Source organism: Macaca fascicularis, chromosome 7 (assembly GCF_037993035.2).
Source record: "Macaca fascicularis isolate 582-1 chromosome 7, T2T-MFA8v1.1".
NCBI lineage: Eukaryota > Metazoa > Chordata > Mammalia > Primates > Cercopithecidae > Macaca > Macaca fascicularis.
This window is the reverse complement of record NC_088381.1, coordinates 39,884,502-39,904,299: the sequence shown is the minus strand read 5'-3', so window position 1 is coordinate 39,904,299 and position 19,798 is coordinate 39,884,502. Positions and strand designations below refer to the sequence as shown.

General features: G+C 47.3%; 1 protein-coding gene and 1 long non-coding RNA gene across 3 annotated transcripts in view; both read left to right on the top strand.

Annotated features, from left to right (window-relative positions):
* Nucleotides 1–11,553, top strand: part of LOC135971821 (uncharacterized) — a 29,957-nt gene extending 18,404 nt beyond the window's left edge. Inside the window, exons 3-4 of the long non-coding RNA XR_012415024.1 lie at nucleotides 583–658; nucleotides 11,153–11,553. This is a non-coding gene — a long non-coding RNA (uncharacterized lncRNA). The remainder of the gene's footprint in view (nucleotides 1–582; nucleotides 659–11,152) is intronic.
* A 951-nt stretch (nucleotides 11,554–12,504) lies between these two features.
* CA12 (carbonic anhydrase 12) overlaps nucleotides 12,505–19,798 on the top strand; it is a 59,793-nt gene continuing 52,499 nt past the window's right edge. For both annotated transcript variants that reach the window (XM_005559742.4, XM_005559741.4), the window contains exons 1-2: nucleotides 12,505–12,715; nucleotides 18,659–18,679. In XM_005559742.4, coding sequence (XP_005559799.1) covers nucleotides 12,631–12,715; nucleotides 18,659–18,679 — 106 coding nt within the window. In that variant the 5' untranslated portion in view covers nucleotides 12,505–12,630. The remainder of the gene's footprint in view (nucleotides 12,716–18,658; nucleotides 18,680–19,798) is intronic.

Sequence of the window (19,798 nt, the reverse complement as noted above, 5' to 3'; positions counted from 1 at the left end):
CACACATCTGCACATCTCTCTCAATTATTGCTCAGACTGTCTCTCATGCTGCCCATTCAAACTCTACCCATAGAGGAAAAGAGTCTAAAGAGACATATTAACCAATTGCAATCCATAGACCTTGTTTGGATCCCAGTTCAAACAATTGGTTAACAAAAACACTTAGAGGATAATTGGGAAAACATGATATTAAGGAATTATTATTGATTTTTATGTGTGCTGATAACATCATGATTATGTCTAAATAGGGCAGTCCTTTTTAAAGAGAAATATCTGTAGGTGAAATTCTAACTACAATGGTTCTCAGAGCATGGCCCTCAGATCAGCAGCATCAGTATTACATGGGAGCTTGTTAGAATGCAGATTCTCAGGCCAGACCTACTGAATCAGAAACTCTGTGGGTGGAGCCCAACAATCCATGTTTTAACAAGCCCTTCAGGGGATTCGAACGCATGCTAAAATTTGAGAGCCACCACAATAATGTGATGTCTTGAATTTGTTTCAAAATAATCTGGGGAAGGGGTGATGCATATATAGGGATTCATTATAACCATACTGTCTCCTTTTTTTTTTTTTTTTAAGAGATGGGGTCCCCCTCTGCTATCCAGGCTGGATTCAAACTCCTGGGCTCAAGCAATCCTCTTGCTCCACCTCCTGGGTATGTATTGTCTACTTTTATATGGGTTGGGAAGTTTTCCACAATAAAAAATTTTCAGAACTCCAAACAGTTTTCTCTGCAGTGCCATCTAATGGCTCTCTCCTCACTGCTCTTGTCTCTCTTTTTTGCCTGCTCCCCTCCATCTGAAACACTTCCTCCTGGCTTCAGAAATGGCTGCTCTCCTTATTCTGTTTATTATTGTTATTATTATTATTATTATTATTATTATTTTTGAGGTGGAGTCTTGCTCTGTCACCCAGGCTGGAGTGCAGTGGTGTGATCTCGGCTCACTGCAACCTCTGCCTCCCGGGTTCAAGTGATTCGCCTGCCTCAGCCTCCCAAGTAGCTGGGACTACAGGTGTGCACCACCACACCTGGCTGATTTTTGTATTTTTAGTAGAGAAGGGGTTTCGCCATGTTGGCCAGGCTGGTCTTGAACTCCTGACCTCAAGTGATTTGTCCACCTGGGCCTCCCAAAGTGGGGGGATTACAGGTATGAGCCACTGCGCTTAGCCCTTATTCCATTTATTTGCCTCGAGTTCCCTAAATCTTAGGAGGTCCTTCTGTTCTTGCTCTCTGTCTTTGTCCTCTCTGTGAAAGTCTTTAAATGGCCCTTCTCATGTCATTCAGTCACTGTTTCTCACATCTCGGTGTTCTTCCTGGCTTCTAGTTTCTGTGCACTCTGTGGTTTGCAGAACTCGTCCAAGACCTTGTCTTTGCACATGCGCTGAGTGACCTTTCTGCTGCTTTTATTGGCACTATCGACAGCTTCTTTTCTTTCTCTTAGAAAACAAAACATTCACCTCCTTCAATTAAAAAAAAAAAATTTCATGTAATTGTTTTAGTTTGCAACATATCTGCCATTTAAAAAATCTCCAAACAATACAGAAGTGGAACAAGTAAAAATGTCACCCTGTTCCCCAGAACATTATCTTTATTGCTAACTTCCTAATGCTCTCACCAATCTCTCCGTGATATCTGAGTTCATTCCTGCCCTGACCTCTGCCTTAGATCCCCCAGGACAGCATGTACAGTATGGAACCAAAGACCACAGCCCATTGATTCTTCAGGCTGAGGGATGGAGTCAGTTAAAGGGACAGAAATAAATAAAATTGAGAAGGCTGGGCACAGTGGCTCATACCAGTAATCCCAGCACTTTGGGAGGCTCAGGTAGGAGATCTCTTGAGCTCAGGAGATCGAGGCTGCGGTGAGCTATGATCATGCCACTGCACTTAAGCCTGGGTGACAGAGTGAGACTTTGTCTTAAAAAAAAGAAAAATAGAGAAGAGAGCAAAAGAGAGCCAGGAGTGAGTGGGAGGAGGATGATTGGCAGCTGCTGGAAGTGGGACAAGGAGTTAAATGTCCTTTGTGTCCAGCTCCCACAACTCCCCCTTTCCCTCGGTCTTGGTCATGGCTTTTGATCTCTTTTGGGAGCTCCGAGGTGCAGAAGCTTCTTCAGAGAGTCTGCTGATGAAGCACTGTTCAGCATGTGGACTTAGAATGAAGCCTCCTTGACCGCCACTACGGCGGTTTCTGCTCTTGGCTATGGGCTTGGACCCATTCTAGCGGGCTCCCTTCCCCAGCATGGCCAGCCCTATGGGTATACTCGCCTCCTGTTGTTGTCTGCATTAAGCCATCAAGCCACTGACTTACCAACAGTCTACCTATTGTCATCTGTATCTGGATCCTTCAAGTTGTAGCTTTGCTGCTCTTCTAGGAATTCCCTGACCTTCTAGAGGAAGTCACTCAAGAGATTTGACTCCCTGGTTTAAATCACTAATCTTTCCAGGCTTCATGACTTCTTGGAAATTGTCTTAAGATTTTATCAATGTTAAAATAATTAAGACTATGTAGAAATGTGGGAAACTGTTTATAATCCAATGTTAGTTTTTAAAAAAGTAGTATATCCAATAGGGTATCTTTTCTCCATAGTAACCAGGTATAATTTCTTTGTTGGCATGGACAAGAAGAAGGGAACATGTAAGAATGAAGAGTCATTATCTGGTAGGATGGATTATCAGGGTTTTTTTTCTCTTAAAAGTTCTCTGTTAATAACTTTTTATAAAAATCACTTGGCTGAGATGTTTCCCTGTTTCAGTGCAACATTTAAAGGTCTGTTTCCAGGCCGAGTGCGGTGGCTCATGCCTGTAATCCCAACACTTTGGAAGGCTGAGGCAGGTGGATCGCTGGGGGCCAGGAGTTTGAGGCCAGAATTTGAGGCCAGCCAGGCCAGCATGGCAGAACCCCTGTTTCTACTAAAAATACAAAAATTAGCTGGGCGTGGTGGCAAGCACCTGTAATCCTAGCTACTTGAGAGGCTGAGGCACGAGAATCACTTGAACCTGGAAGGAAGAGGTTGGAGTGAGCTGAGATCGTGCCACTACACTCCAGCCTGGGTGACAGAGCCAGACTCAGACTCAAAAAAAAAAAAAAAAAAAAAAAAAAAATTCTGTTTCCAGTTTCCAGTCGTGGCCAGGCATGCTTTACTCAGCATCAGACGCTCTGGGTGGAATCTTCACAAAAGCACCATGTTGCTCATTGCCCTGGAGGAGGCCACGGAGTTATCTTTCATTTCCCTGCACCTTCCTTCTTGTTGGGACAATGGCTGCAAGTTAGCACCGCTCCTTCCATACCTTTTCTGTGCCCTTTCCCCCAGTTTTTAGCAGTTTCCTTCTGCTGACGGCTAGTTATGTCAGACCTATTATAATGGGATTTCTCTCATTCACTGCCTCTGAATTGACTTCTTTCCTATGAACTGGGATATCTCAGGGGTGATATGAACCCAGAGAGCCTTCTTATCAGACAGGTCTGATGCCCCCACTAAAAGCAAATGTCTCTACAGTTACAAGCACCAATACACTTTGTAATTATGGACTCTGATGTCGTTCCTAAATGTCTCTAAATAATTTTACAAATGTTCATGGGATTAAGTGGCATAGTCCCTGTCATAAAAATGGAGTTAAGGAGGTATTTCCCCTTCACCACTGTCCTCAGGGGAAACAGAGTTTGCAAAGAGAGGCCAAGTTTCTGGGGTTTGAACTTTCTGATTCTTCGAACATTCTTTAAGAACTCCAACTATATCTTGCTATCATTTCTACTGTCCACAAAATCCTGGATAGTGAAGAAAACAGAGACATGTAAGATCAAAAAGTTTTGCATAGCTGTGTCAAAAAATGGAGACGCCAGCATAAATCATCCAGTTTTAATCACAGTAAAAGGAGACCCAGACTCTCATTTCAAGTGGCGCAGGCATAAAGAAGGAACTCTGTAGCTAAGATTTCTTTACTCATTTCAGTGGGCTTGCCACACTGTGTCTCCTTGGGGAAGTGTCTCTAGTTCGCTAGCTGAATTGCTGTGGGTGAGAACTATGAAGCCTTGGCTGCCCACCTGCTCTGCCAGCCACCAGATACACCTGAGCCCTTGCTCAGCGCTTGAGAGGAAGTTGGATCCCTGCCAGGGCTGGCTTCTGGCCAGAGAGGCAATGCAGCTCAATTGGTCTACTGGGAAGCTTACTGGCTTTCACCTGTCCATGCTACAAAGCCAGCAGTGTTAACTGCACTAGGCTTCCAGCCCACTGAGCTCTTGTCAGTCACTAGAGCCTACACAAGGTGGCCTGGCTCAGTCTACAAACTCCAGCTGGAAGAGAAGCAGAATTGTGCTACATGCTCCTATCACCCTACACCCAGTGGAGATGAATGCAAACTAAAATGCAGGCAACTGGGGGTGGCTTGTCAGTTTTCTTTGGAAGCACCTGAAATGAAGCAGTCAGCTCATGAATTCCTGCAATGGTAGAGAGCTTGAGTACCCAAGCAAGAGGAAATTACTAATAATTTCAATAGTATGTGGCATCTCTGGGCTCAGGAATACCTTCTAGCTACAAAATTCCACTGATCAGGCATTTCCTGTGGTAAAGGGGTTCTAAGCCTACTTGTTTAGAAGGCTTCAACTTATTTCAGTAGTAAGACTCGGTTTGTTATGACCAAAGTTACATTCTATAAGAGGCCAATGTGTGGGGGAAAGGGATATCTGGAAGTCTCTACTCGTTTTTCCCTGAGGGTTCATGGAAGTTGATGGAGTTGCCCAAACCAGGGTTGGAACTTTCGGAGAAACAGCATGAAGGATCATCCAGTCAGGATGTTTCTATAGAGGACAAAGACCGCTGCATAGTACTCATTACGTGCCGCCATGCTAAGTTTTCATATGCCTAGCTGATTAAATGTATTCCTCCCTTTCTCCCTTTGGGGTATACTTATTCTAGGACCCTCTATTTTTTGCTTTCTCTTCTTTTTTTTTTTTTTGAGATGGAGTTTCACTCTTGTTGCCCAGGCTGGAGTGCAATGGTGTGATCTCAGCTCACTGCAGGCTACACCTCCCGGGTTCAAGCAATTCTCCCACCTCAACCTCCTGAGTAGTGGGGATTACAGGCATGGGCCACCATGCCCTGCTAATTTTTGCATTTTTAGTAGAGTCGGGGGTTTTTCACCATGTTGACCAGGCTGGTCTTGAACTCCTGATCTCAGGTAATCCACCCACCTCGACCTCCCAAAGTGCTGGGATTATAGGCATGAACCACCATGCCCGGCTGGACTCTCATCTCTTTAGCCAGGAGGAAATCGAGATTCAAAGAGGTTGAGTGGCCCAGAGTCACACAGGGTGGTGAATGGTGGAGCTGAGTTTCAAAACCCAGGTTCATATGATGCCAAAGCTCTGCCCCTATACCATTCTGCCTGCCTGACTCCGAGTGGAAGTTGTCAGACTTGATATTAGCACTACTCGCTTCAGATTGGCACTTGTGAGCTCACTGGAATGTGGCCCGTGAATACACTGTGGTTTAGAAGATGGGTGGGAGAGCACAGTGCTTCAGACTGAGAACAAGAAGAACAGGAAGGATATAGACCAAATTCCTGAGGCTAGAGGAGAGTGGGTTCCCCAGTAGGTGTGAAAAAAGAGAAGGCTGTGAGAAACCTTAAGCTATTACAGCCTAATTATATCTCCTAAATGTCTGAGTGTCAGCTAACCATGACATTGTGAATAATGCACCTGGAAAGAGGTGACACTATTGCACCAAGGTTTACTTCACATAAAGTGCTGAGTTTCCCCGTGCATAGAAATTTGAATTATTATGTTTAAATTAATCACGCAGAGTGCATTATAAAAGTCCCAGCGAAGAGCTGTGATTCCCCCCTCAACAGAAGTAGGAGCTGAAGAACCCAGGGAACAAGTAACCAGACGAGAGTCATCGTGGTAACTGGTGTCAGGTATGGGGTGAGAGTTTACAATCCCTTGTTGGAATCCAGTTTTTATTTTCTTAGATTAGTAAACCAAAGCTGAGCTCAAACACACTTCCTTTCTTGTGCAGTCCACTCTTAGGAGTGACATCTTATGGAGGACAAATGCCGTTATTTATTGTTTTTCCCATAGCGCTCTCATCCCACGTATACGGCCTCCTTCCACTGCCAACCCTGTGTGGAGTTAGACATTCTTATTCCGACTTACGGATTAGAAAACAGAAGCAGAAACATGGTAAAAGACTTGCTGACGTTCCACTGCTGGCTCCTGGCAGAGTCAGAAGCCTGGCATCCTTTCCTCCAGGTCACACTGTCCTCCAACTGATCCTGCTTGAAATCGAGCCGGGCAGCCAGGGTTCACACAGGGGTTATGCCTCCAAGCCGTTACTGTGAAGGGGAAGAAGCAAATGTGAATAAAACTACAAAACTGGCTATATTTTAAAACACAGACTTTGGTACCCAGATCAATAGGTCTATGTGAGTCTTGGCCTAGAGGTTCCCTCAGCCACTGTCCAAAGGATACCATGTGGCCTTTTCCTTCCTTCTTCCCTTCCTTCCTCCCTCTTCTCCCTTCCTCCCCATTCCCTCTCTGCCTCTGTCTTGTCTGGCCTTCCTAGGTCAAAGCAGAGCTCTGTTTTATATAACAAAAGAGCTATGTGGTATGGCTCACATTCTCCTTCCTTTGCTTGAGACCTGTGTCGATTCAAAGCTCTGAGCTCTCCTTTTGGCAAATGTTCTATCCACTCATCAGAGAGTATGATACAGGGTCCCTTGGTCCCTCAGACACAGCCATATTCCCTGCTGAACATTATTCAATTGCTAGAATTGGTACATGTGCCTCTGATCAACAAATAAACGATCACAGCATCTGGAAAATTGGAGAACCGTAGGCTAGGCATGGTGGCTCATGCTTGTAATCCCAGCACTTTGAGAAGCTGAGGGAGGCAGATCACTTGAGGCCAGGAGTTCAAGACCAGCCTGGCCAACGTAGTAAAACCTCGTCTCTACCAAAAATACAAAAATTAGCCAGGCATGGTGGCTCACGCCTGTAGTCCCAGCTACTCAGGAGGCTGAGGCAAGAGAATCACTTCAATCCGGGAGGCGGAGGTTGCAGTGAGCAGAGACCACACCACTGCACTGTAGCCTAGGTGACAGAGAGAGACTCTGTCCAAAAAAAAGAAAAAAGAAAAGAAAAGAAGGAAAACTGGAGAATCCTCCTCTTAGAGGCACCCAGTAAGAAAACGTACCAATCTGAGGCATCTGTAGGACAGCCATGAAAAGGGTCTGCCTGGGCCTTGGAGACAAAATCATCTGGATTCCTCATGAACTAGAAAAGATTCAACTTCTCCAAGCCTCAGATTCCTTATCTATAAAATGGCAAACCTAACACTATCCCTGCAGGTTGTTGTAAGAATAAAGCGCCAAGCACAGTGGCAGGCAAACAGAGGTGCAATAAATGTCCATTTTCCTCTCTGCAGTCCTTTCTTTAGCTCCATATAAAGGTGCATTCCCAACTAAGTGACACCATTTGAAGAGTTCATTCTTATCTTAAGAAATAAAATTATCACCTTAAGAAACAAAATTCTCTATACCCTAACCTTAATGCCTGAAAGGCTAACAACTTGCTATGTCGGGGCAAATGCCACCAAATGGCACTAGGTTTGGGAAAGAAGAGCCTGGTATGTGCTGTGCATTTCAAAGGTTTTATGAAGTCATAGAACATAATCCTTACACTGACGATGTCTTCCTCACCGCCTCACCTTCCTCACCACTCTGTCACCTCAGGACAGAGTGGGCCCCTCTCAGTTATGTCTCAACCTTCTATTGCACTTATTAGAATTGTAATTATATAGTTATCCATGAGATTGTTTTATGTTTGTGCACTCTCCAAGAGCCTAGCATAGTGCCTGGCACATAGAAGATGAATGAATGAATGAATGAATGAAGAAAATGTTCACTGGCCTTATCACCTTCCAACCATATATCAATTCTATGATGACCCGGGGGTATGGATTACACCGTCACTTTACAGAGGATGAAAGCTTGCATCACTGTCAAGGTCAGCCATTGAGGAAGTGGTGGGGCAGGCACTTCAGCCAGCCCAGACTTCCTAACACCAAATCCTTGTTCATTCCTGCTTCTCTGCCCCTTGACTCACCAGCCTCACCTTCATGTCTATTCTGATGGTAACATCCTAGGGGGTACCATTCCCTGTCTAGGCATGTCATTTGGTGGCCAACTGCCACATTTTGAGTGCAGAAGGTCTACTTTCTACCCTAACTCATTGAGCAATGGGTTATTTATTGGCTGACAACAGCCGCAGCTGATGATGGCACAGCAAGCCCTTGCATGTTCATCTGCACAAGCCTCAGGAAGCAGACAAAGGATTCCCAGAGCTGGGAACTTAGCTGGTTGGGTCTGTGCTGTTTGTCAGGGGGGATCCTTGACATTCAACTTGAATACCTGTAGTCGTTCCATTCATAATAATAATTCTCTCAAAGCACTAGGGCAACTGGGTCTCAGTTTACATGCTCAATTCCCTTTTAATTGCTATCCATTCTTTACTAATTGACCAAGTTTCTGACACAGACATGCAGTAAACATCTCAGCCCTGTTCATTCTGTCTGTGAAACCTAGTTCACCATCTAGCCTTACTGGTCTATGAAGTCCGCCTGTTTCTGCCTTTTTAACCTCTCCATCTCTGGTGATCTCTGGAGAACACTTAGAGGTACATGTTCAAGGAGACATTGAACTTAATGTTTAGACAGACATGATGGGTGAACACCTGGAGTGGGAATGCCAGATGTGTGTGCATGGCCCAGTTTACTTTTAACTGGTTGTGACATGCGCAACGAGTGATTTCCCCTCCGCAGGTTCAGTCTCTGCCTCTTTGAGCCTGCAGCGGTTTCTCCCCAAGCTGTGTTCCTCTAGTCCATTTAAGACTGTTTAGGCAGTCTTCTAAACAGACAGACTGCCCTCGATGACAAATCAGAACAAGAGAAACACTCCTGCACCACTCCAGAGCTCACTCGAGGCTCTCTATCAGGCAGAAAAGATTATCCCTAAGCCTACTGTGGTCTGGAAGCGCTTGTAACAAGATTGTCTTTGTAACAACTTCCTTAAGGAGACTTCAAAGCCCTTTATTAACCCACACAGTAGCTGAGCTGGTAGGGACAGAGCAGTAACACCCTAATGTGGGTGGCGTCTGCTTCCTGGTGGCTCTTGGAGGAGAAGCTACTCCATCCCTCCAAACCCACCACGGACAAGTGGCTTCATTGGTCAGTAAGGTTGGCCTGAGAGTCTGCACAGGCTGAGGGTCAGCACAGACGTGAGATCAGAGAAGGCCTGTCTGGCTGCTGTGGCCAAGAGAAGAGGGCATGACGGGCCAGATCACAAACCCAGGGGTCCTGTACCAGGACTGGGGTGGACACCCTTCCACAGCCCGTGTGGCCTGAGCAGTATGCATAGGCAGCAGCGGGTAGAATCATAGAGAGGGGAGGAAGCTGAGCCTGGCACCTGCAGCAGTGCAGAGACAGGCGGAGGGCCCGGGGAAGCCAGAAGCACAAATGACCACAGTGGTGGCAACAGCAGCGGGAAGATTTAGCGGGTATTAGGGGCAGCAGGTTAAGAAGACTTTTGACTTAACAACTGGACATGGGCTGAATATAAAAGGCATCAGAAGCACATGTGTATGACTGGATAGTGGCGTGCACACATTTCAAAGCATTCAGACCTGTGAGAAAAGTGGGCAGAAGTGAGCAACAGGTGATGATAATGTGCACTGGAAACAGAGCTTGGACACTGAGCCAGACCAAGATACACAAGATCTAGCACAGCCTGTAGGGATGGAAAGGTGTGATCCCTTTCCTCCCCCATCATAAAGGTCACAGCTGACACTCAAATACCAAGACAGGCCAACAAGAGAAAAGCACAATGACTGTATTTATCTCAGTTTTATGTGACACAAGAGACTTCAGAAACGAAGACCCAAAGACTCAGGGAGAACTGTGTTTCTGCTTAGGTTGGACGAAGAATGTGGATGGCTGTGTAGAAATGTGATTGGACAGAAGGGTGTGATCTCACAGTGATAGGCTGAGGGGAACCCAGCGAGGCCTGTCTGTTCCGATTCTTCTTGACCTCTCTGTGTAGCATTGCTTTCTCCTGGGTGTGGGGCAGGACCCCTCCCGAATGAGGGTCTTTAAGGGAAAAGGGAGAGGGGAGAGTGGCCGCTCTGGGTTTTATGCTTGCTGTGGAGGAGAGGGCTCTAGTTTCTATGAGCTGCCTGGGGAGGAGGGACGCTGTTTTCTGCCATTCACTTAGCGGGAGAAGGAGGGAAAGGAGACAGGAGGATGGGAGAAGGACAGAGAGACCTTGTTTCTGGGGCCTTTTCATTTCCTTCAGTTCAAAGTACTCAGCATGCCAAGGTGCCCTACTTTGGGGTATTGTGTTCTGAGCCCCCAAAAAAGTGCCTGACACAGCAGGTCCTCAGTAAATAATGTAAGTCCCTTTCTTCTGCTGCCACCCCAGAAGAGGAACCCTCTCCCCCAGCTTCCTAGTGAGGACGGAATGATGTACTGAACTAGCATGAGCCCCCTCTACTTACCTGTTACTAGGGGGAATTGTAATAAGCTCTTCGTGTGTACCCCACTGTGCTGTTCTCCTATTCTCAGTTCATCTCTTTGCATCTAAACTTGGAAGGTAAGAACCTAATCAGGATGCACTGAACTCATCTGAGCACAGCTGTCTTGTCCAGTTCCTTAACCTGTGCCAAGTCCAGACGGGCACGTGAAGAAAAGAAAAGCGTGAAGGAGGCTTTTGCCCAAATAGCACTGTGCTTGGGGGATTCTGAGTAGGGCTGAAACAGCCTTTACAAAAATTGTAACTGAGGAAATTATGGCAGTGACAAAGATCAGACCTAAATGACTCAGTCTTTCTTCTAACCTTTATGCTGTCTCCGTTCATTCCCGGGCACAGGCCAAACTAACCTTAGAAAGGAATTCAGTTTATGGTTTGACTCAGAAACAAAATCATTAACAGCCCTTTCCTGAAAAGACCCCCTTCTTGCCTGGGGACCAGTCTGCCTTTGTAAGACTAGTCAATTAGTTACCACATTAGAAATTATGGTTTAGGGGCCCTGCTGCAAGAGTCTAAACCTTCCCAAATTGCTGCTGGAGATAACATCATTATTGTAAAACCTATTTTGCAGACCCTGCACTGGATGGATCAGCTGACACCACTCAGACCCTGTGTGATCTGGCTCAACCAGTTCTGGGATCCCACCCAAGAACAGAAGACTGCAAGAAAACCTTACTTCAAACCCTCTGTGATTCTATCTCCAACCTGACCAATCAGCACTCCCAAAGTCCCAAGCCCCTACCCGCCAAATACTCTTTAAAAACTCCCAGAGGCGGGGCGCAGCCTGTAACCCCAGCACTTTGGGCTGATCACGAGACCAAGCGATCAAGACCAGCCTGGCCAACGTGGTGAAACCAGTCTCTACTAAAAATACAAAAAAATTAGCTGGGCATGGTGGCACGTGCCTGTAATCCCAGCTACTCAGGAGGCTGAGGCAGGAGAATCGCTTGAATCGGAGAGGCGGAGGTTGCAGTGAGCCGAGATCGCGCCACCGCACTCCAGCCTGGTTGCAGAGGGAGACTCCATCTCGACAAACAAACGAACAAACAACTCCCGGAATGCTTGAGGAGACTGATTTGAGTACTGGAATCCCAGCACTTTAGGAGGCCGAGGCAGACAGATCACTTGAGGTCAGGAGTTCCAGACCAGCTTGGCCAACATGGTGAAACCCTGTCTCTACTAAAAATACAAAAATTAGCCGGGCGCGGTGGTGGGCGCCTGTAATCCCAGCACTTTGGGAGGCCAAGGCAGGTGAATCACATGAGGTCGGGAGTTTAAGGCCAGCTTGGCCAACATGGCGAAACCCCACCTCTACTAAAAATACAAAAATTAGCTGGACGTGGTGGCATGCGCCTGTAATCCCAGCTACTCGGGAGACTGAGGCAGGAGAATCGCTTGAACCCGGGAGGCGGAGGTTGCAGTGAACCAAGATCGCTCCGTTGCACTCCAGCCTGGGCAACAACAGAGACTCCATCTCGAACAAACAAACGAAGGAAAACCTCCCGTCTTTGGCACAGCAAGCTCTGCGTGAATTACTTTCTCCACTGCAACTCCCCTGTCTTGATAAATGGGCTCTGTCTAAGCAGCGGGCAAGGTGAACAGTGGGCTGTTACAGGACCAGTGACAGACCAAGGGCATGCCACTGACAGGATCCCTAGACGCACCCTTCTGGAGGCAGGCGGATCTCACCCATGCCTGCCAGCAGCTCCTCGGAGAACTGGGTTCCCAGATCAGCCCTGGCCCGGAGGAGCGCCCGGGACCCGCAGAGCGCGGCCGAAGTCAAGGCTACAACTCACCTAGGATCTGGGGCGCCAGCCCTCCGGTGGGCAGGGCGTTCTCCTCCCCCACCCCCTCCCCGCACGATGACATCAGTGTTTGGGGTTGAGTTGCTCCATAAAAGCAGCCCGGGGAAGCCAGGAGAGCGAAGGGCGGACGTGCTCGCCACGGCACCCGGGCTGCGCGCACGCGGTCCCTGTGTGCGGCTGGAGCGTGAGCGGCCACCGGGAGCCCCGGGGACAGCCCGCGCCCGCCCTGCAGGAGCCCGCGAAGATGCCCCGGAGCAGCCTGCACGCGGCGGCCGTGCTCCTGCTGGTGATCTTAAAGGAACAGCCTTCCAGCCCGGCCCCAGCGAACGGTAAAGTTTCCGCCTGCTTCTTTCCTAACACTCCTGAGCGCTCAGCCGCCCCTGGACTGAAGGCTCCTCAATGATAAAGTAAAATCTTTGCTGGGGGGAGCAGGGAAGGTGTAGTACCAGATAGTACAGTCTCAAGAAAGGATGCTCCGTTTTCCTTTGCTAAGGTTGGGGCTGGAAGCACTTTGCTTTCTAGTGGCGGCTGGCGCAGATTTAGTGCTAAAATGTTTGCGTGTACTCCTGAGCACCACCAGCTCTGAAGATGTGGCTTGCGAACTTGCTAACCAGGGAGGAGATGCAAAGACAAGATTTAAAACAGTGTTCCCCCGATCCACGTTTGAAAGTAGAGAGGTGACTGTGGCATTCTGAGTGGGGTAAGCACAGAGAAAGGTTTGCTGTGCCCCTGTGCAGAATCCGCAGACAGTGGTAGGCGCTTTTCTTTGGATAACAGGATCTTTACCGTTAAGTCTTACCCACAAGTCAAAGGGATGATGCATCCCATTCTTAATCATTGTTTTTCTCCAGGAGGGCTGTACTATGCTGAACGTACATGTGTGTGCACGTACACATGCATGCACGCGCGCGCGCACACACACACACACACACACCCCCTTATTTCTGATTGTAATTAGAACACTAAATCCCAAAGGACTGGAGGCTGAGGGACTGGGTGGAGGCTGAGTGGGGTGGCAGGAGGAGGTGGCAGGGGGGACCCGAACTGTAGGCTCATGCGGGGCCAGTGAGCTAACTTGGGTACAGCCAAGACTGGTTCGTTAATCTTTTGGAACAAGAAAGTGATTTTGGACCGAAAGTGATTTTAATGGCTGAAAATGGATTCTTCCTGGCTAGGCAGCAGTGGTGGGAAATACATCCTGCTCAGCAGCATAAAAGCTCTGAGCCTCCTCTCTTGGAGGTCACGGTGCCCATGGGGAAGGGCAGGGGAGCCAGGCTTTGGATAACTCTTAATTAAATTCCAATCGACTAGCTGGCATGATATGTTTGATATTATCTCCCTCATCTGGTCAGGGAGAAACAGAAGGTAGGTGGGAGAAAGGAGTGATGTAAAAGTGATGTAAAAGTGATGTAAAAAAATCAAGTGTTAAAACCACAAACTTTACATGTATCCTCCTTTTACGCAAGGTTCACTGAGTCCAAAGTTTCCCTGGAAATCTAAACTGCTCCAAGACAAAAGGGAGAAACAGCCATTAGTTGGCCCTCTTTCCTATAGCTGGTTGCTCCTCTCACTCTGGGGCAACTCCCCCTCCCTTCTCTCTCTTTTCCTGCTTTTCCCTGTTCTCCTGCCTCCCTCCCTCCCCTTCCTTTCTTCCCTACTTTCCCTGCTCTCCCTCTTCCTCCCCTCTCCCTTTCCCTCCTTCCTATCTCCTCTCCCAATTCTCCAAGTTGGGACTGGGGAAGCTTGCAGTCAAAACTCCACTTTCACCTCACTCTGAGGAAGGAGCCTGCCTACCCCTGGGTTCTAAGAACACAGCTTTTATTCTGTAAATTCTCATGCAGCTTCCTCGGGTTTTTAACTGCCTTAGAGGACAGATCAAAGCAAAAATCACTGAGGTGTAGAATGTCAGTATGAACCCAAAGTTGGGGGTGGAGAGGAGTTAAGCAGAGTAATGGGGTCAAAGTGCGGTCTGCCCTCTGCCTGGTGCATTTAAACTTCCAGCATTGGAGAATGTTCAAGAACAATGTCAGGGGCCCAGGAGGGAGCATAATAAGGTGAAGTCAAGTGTCTTCTGGAGAAACCCTTGGAATTCTTAGTTGCCGTGGATTTGGGGGGACATTTCAGTGAATTCTGCAGAGCTTGCTCTGCGCAAACCTGGTGTGGAGAGCCAGGCAGTCTTGGGCTACCCAGGTGATGTTTACTCAGGGAAAGTTCTAGCACCCAGCACAGGAAGCAGGCAGGGCCCAGGACCTCTGATATGGATCTTGGTAAATATCATTTTCTCAGGCATTCCCTCCAGGGGAACCTCCCTGCTCAGTACCAGCTGGGTCTGCAGGTTCTAACAGGCTTCAGGTTGAGCCTCCCAGGTTTCCCAGATGGAACAGATAACCTTCCTTTGGAAGAAAACTATTCCCTTCCAGGAAGGGCCTGCTCCCTCAGGATGCCACCGAGGCCTTGGTCTGGCCTTGCCTGTGGAATCAGTTTAATCCTGTTAAGCCTTCTGTTCTTACAGCTAGAGGTGGGGAACCAGGGGGTGCAATTCCTGAATAAAGCACACTTTCATGCACATGCACACACACACACACACACACACACATACTTTTAGAAAGTCTTCCTGAGGTCAGATCTGAGCTGGGGCCCTGATCCTCACCTGATGAACCCCCTTGACTCGCCATCCTCACCTTCATTTTACAATGCCGCTTCTCCCCTTCTCCAGCTCCTGAGCCCCTCCAGACACTGCCATTTATACCCAACGTGCCAAGTCTGGAGTCCCAAGCCAGCTCACTCACAGAGAGGAGGGCAGGGAATGTTGCTCTGAAGGCTGCTGCCTTTCAACAAGTCCCCAGTTCTATGTCATCACTGAGACCTCACAGTCCCAGGTGTCAACTCTGACTTTTATCCCTGAACTTTCCGGAGTGTGATGCTGAGGCCTCATCTGAGGATGGGAGCTCCAACAACAGGAAAAACCTCGATTAGCAAGCTGTGGGGAGGATAGAAGAAGATGTAGGGTGTAAGGCTGTGATTTGAATGAGAGCAGGTGCAATGCAAACTGCTGGCAAAGTAGCAGTGCTCAGGCAGCAGATGTGCTTCTAGTGGCCTCCAGGATCACTGGAGTGGCCTGTGCCTCCTCAGGGGAAAAGTAAGGGTGAACTCCTCTGTTACTTGTGGAATTTTACATCCTGGGCCTACAACTGTTCTGCTTGCTAAGAAGTAATGATCTGGCTTATTATATCTCTAAAGTCCGGGATTACATCTTACTAGTGAACCCCTCACACAAAAGACTGAAGAAAAACGTCCAGAAGAGGTTTTATGTCTTCTATAGCTTGGTTTTAAAGAAATGCTTTCTTTATTTCTTTTCATTGTTGTTTCAGCAAAGGGGTGAGCAGTAAACTTGGGGGTCACATACAAGTTTGGTTTCCCTATGGTTCTGAATGTCTTCATCCAATTACTAATTCAAGAGAGGTTGATCTTGGACCCTCAACTCTCAATGTGCCCATAGCTGGTTTCAGGGGGGTCTGTGGACCTTCTGAAATGAATTGTATATAAAAATGTGTGTGTCTAAGCTTAGGGAATTTTTTCTTTTTTTTTTGAGACAGTCTTGCTCTGTGGCCCAGGCTGTAGTGCAATGGCATGATCTCAACTCACTGCAACCTCTGCCTCCTAGGTTCAAGCAATTCTCCTGCCTCAGCCTCTCGAGTAGCTGGGATTACAGGTATCTGCCTCCACCCCTGTCTAATTTTTGTATTTTTAGTAGAGACAGGGGTTCACCATGTTGGCCAGGCTGGTCTCAAACTCTTGACCTAAGGTAATCTGCCTGCCTCAGCCTCCCATAGTGCTGGATTACAGGCCTGAGCCCCTGCACCCGGCCAGCTTAGGGACATTTTTATTGGGAGAGGTCCATAATACTCATCAGATCCTCCAGGGGCTCTGGCCTCCTCCACTTAACTACTCCAAAGATTGAGGAGATTTGAAGATTCCCTAAGTTCACGGCACTAATGGTAAATTAATGGTAAATGTGGTGGGACTCCTCTTAATGGGAATATGATATTGGGCAGGACACTTCACCTTGGTGGACTTTCATTTCCTCACCTATATATAGGAGACGGGCTATGAGTAAAAGAAAGAGATCTAAACTCTTCCTCTTCCAGAGTGGGATGTCAATAAATAATTCCCAAACCTAAAACAATCAAGGTAAAACAGTATTAGCATGTTATATGGAGATACGGAGATAACAGCAAAAGATTCATTTTAAAAAGATCCAAAGTGGTTGCTCTAGGGAGCCGTACAGGTTAGGGAATGTCAGGGAACTGAGGTTTTTGTTAAACAGCCTTGGAGAACCATCTGACTTTTTAAACCATGTGCAAGTGTAATTTGATAAAAATTACCAATTACATTTGAAAATTAAAAATGAAACTAATTACAAACACGGAGGCAAAGAAATGGAACAGAATAACAAAAAATATGAGATTTAACCAGCTTAAAAAAAAAAAGGCAAGTTCACTTTTTAACTTTTAAAAAACACAATTTGCTTGAGTAGGAAATGCCAGGGGTGATAAGTGACCAGATTGCTTGTCAGTTAAGTTTTACTGCAAACTAATTCCCATGAGAGAAACGCTTTTCCATCAGTACCTTCGTGGGCCGATAACCATGGAGACCCTGGGAAAAGTTGGGAGGGAGGGATTTAGGAGTTGCACAGTCCCTTCATTGGATGAGTGCCCTGAGACACACAGTGGGATGCGTCTCTACTCAGGGTCCCCTCCTCGGAGATGAAGAGGAAGGCCGGCAAGCAGGGTCACAAGAGCACCGTTCTGCACTTGTGAAAAAGACCTTTTTGACATAGGAACGAAGAACCTTTATGCCTGAAGGGTGTGGAGTGGGAAGTAGTAGGTGACTTTTGTTCTATTTCTGGCAGGATTTTGCCTACACATTCCTACTACCCCTGGAATTCTAACTCAGATGTAGATAGCAGCTTCCTCAAATAGAACCTTTTTCCCAGCTGGGTGCTGTGGCTCATGCCTGTAATCCCAGCCCTTTGGGAGGCTGGAGTGGGCAGGTCACTTGAGCCCAGGAGTTTGAGATCAGCCTGGGCAACATAGCGAAACTCCATCTCTATGAAAAATACAAAAATTAGCCAGATGTGGTGGTGTGCACCTGTAGTCCCAGCTACTAGGGAGGCTGAAGTGGGACGATTGCTTGAGTCCGGGAGGTTGAGGCTGCAGTGAGCTGCGATTACACCACTGCACTCCAGTCTATGTGACAGAGTGAGATCCTGTCTCACAAAAAGAAAGAGAAAGAGAGAGAGAGAGAAAGAAAGAAAAAGAAAGAAAGAAAGAAAAAAGAAAGAAGAGAAAGAAAGAAAAAAAAGAAAGAAAGAAAGAGAGAAAGAAAGAAAGAGAAAGAAAGAAAGAAAGAAAGAAAGGGGGGGGGAGAGAGAGAGAGAGAGAAAATGTAAAGTGTGAAAAAGCAAGACGCAGAACCCTATTTCCAGTGTGCCAATGTTTGTGTGAGGAGAAAGCGGGCGATCAGTGCGTATGTGTGTGCAGCCAGGCTGTGAAAGGGCTCCCGATCATCTGCTAGCCTCCTTAATGGAAGGCTTCTAATGGAAGCAGGGAAGATAGGTTGGGAGGAAGAGCCTTCACTGTATATACCCTTTGATGGCTTTTGGGTTTTGAGCCACATGAAATTATTATTCAGATAATAAAGTTTAGCTTCTCTAAGATGTCTGGAAGGCACCTACTCAAGCCCCCTCCTGCTTCTATGAGCCCCTGCAGGAACCAACTGCCTGTGCTGCTGTTTGGAGCACAGTTGCCCTGAGAAGCTGATGTTCTGATGCAGACTCAGAAAAAGTTTTAATTTGTCCGGGAGTGGTGGCTCACGCCTGTAATCCCAGAACTTTGGGAGGCCAAGGTGGGTGGATCACCTGAGGTCGGGAGTTCTAGACCAGGCTGACCAACATGGAGAAACCCCATTTCTACTAAAAATACAAAATTAACCGGGTGTGGTGGCACATGCCTGTCATCCCAGCTACCCAGGAGGCTGAGGCAAGAGAATTGCTTGAACCCAGGAAGCAGAGTTTGCAGTGAGCTGAGATTGTGCCATTGCACTCCAGCCTGGGCAATAAGAGCAAAACTCCACCCCCCCCCCAAACAAGGTTTCAATTTCTGGGCATCGACCTCCTTTTCAATTTCACTCATATCAAAATAAAATCTGTAGTATTTTCCGTTACTCATCTGGTTCCACTGTACTTACTTACTGTGTTTTGTTCTTTGTAGGTTCCAAGTGGACTTATCTTGGTAAGTAGAGACTTGAAATACTTTTTTGTTTAAAAGGAAACAGAAATGGTTGTATTTAATGAGAAATACAGAAACTTCATGCCCTGTGGAGGTGATTTTGAGGGGTCAGAAGAACAGTTCTGGTATTCTAGAAAGAGAGTACAAAGGCATCTCCTAGGAACGCTTCAACTTGGGTTGCGTACCACACTTTCTCCAGGCAGGAGAGCCTGCTCCGGACACTGGACTGTCAGTCATAGCGTCAAGCCTTCAGATTCCGGCAAGGATTTCTACCAAACCTCCAAGATTCGGAGGTAACTTGCCCCACCTCCAGACTGCAAGGGTCCTGGGCAGGAGAGAGCCTTTCTCCCTTGCAGGACACATATCCTATAATAAACAAAGAAGAAAGGGCTCCTTTCTGAAAGTTTGGCTCAGGTCCCAGAACTTAAGCTGTCAGTATGTCTAGAATTAACTTCTTGTTGCCATGATTGTAAGCTAGCGATGGATGAGGAGGTGCTGGTCAGTCCTTAGTGAAAGAGGGATGCTTGTCTTAAATGGAGCGAGAGGAACACGAAGTGTGCTTGTTGCCCGGGCTTTCTGTGGGACTGTCTCAAGAGCACGTTAGCCCCGTCTGGCAGACCTGCCAGAGAAGCAGCTGGAAATCAGCTTAGCTGGAGAGTTGCAGTGAATTAGACATTGGTCACCGGCTGGAATGGATGTGGCAGGCCAGGCACCCGAGTCCCCTGGCAAGTGCGGGAGTGTTGATAACGTCTTGTTGGGGCACAGCCACAGAAGATGCACAAGACCGATTGTTTTGGTAGCAGAAGGGTGGAACTGACTCACTGGCACGGGAGACATTTTAAGCAAGTAGGGATGTGATCAAAGTTAAAGCCACGGGATGCAATGGCTGTGGGTGGGGACAGGCGGGAAGTTGATGACTACAGTGCAAGCACCGTCTGGAGAAAGATCTGATACCAATTTGCACAGGTCAGCCTTTGGAGGTTCACCAGCCCAAGATGCATAGAAAAGTCACTGAACTGACCAACCAGCTACCTACAGGCCAAGGTCCCCTCAGCCCTAGCACTGCATGGCTCCGTTATTTCTAACATCCCTTATGTGTATGTATTATGTGCACAGCCCATT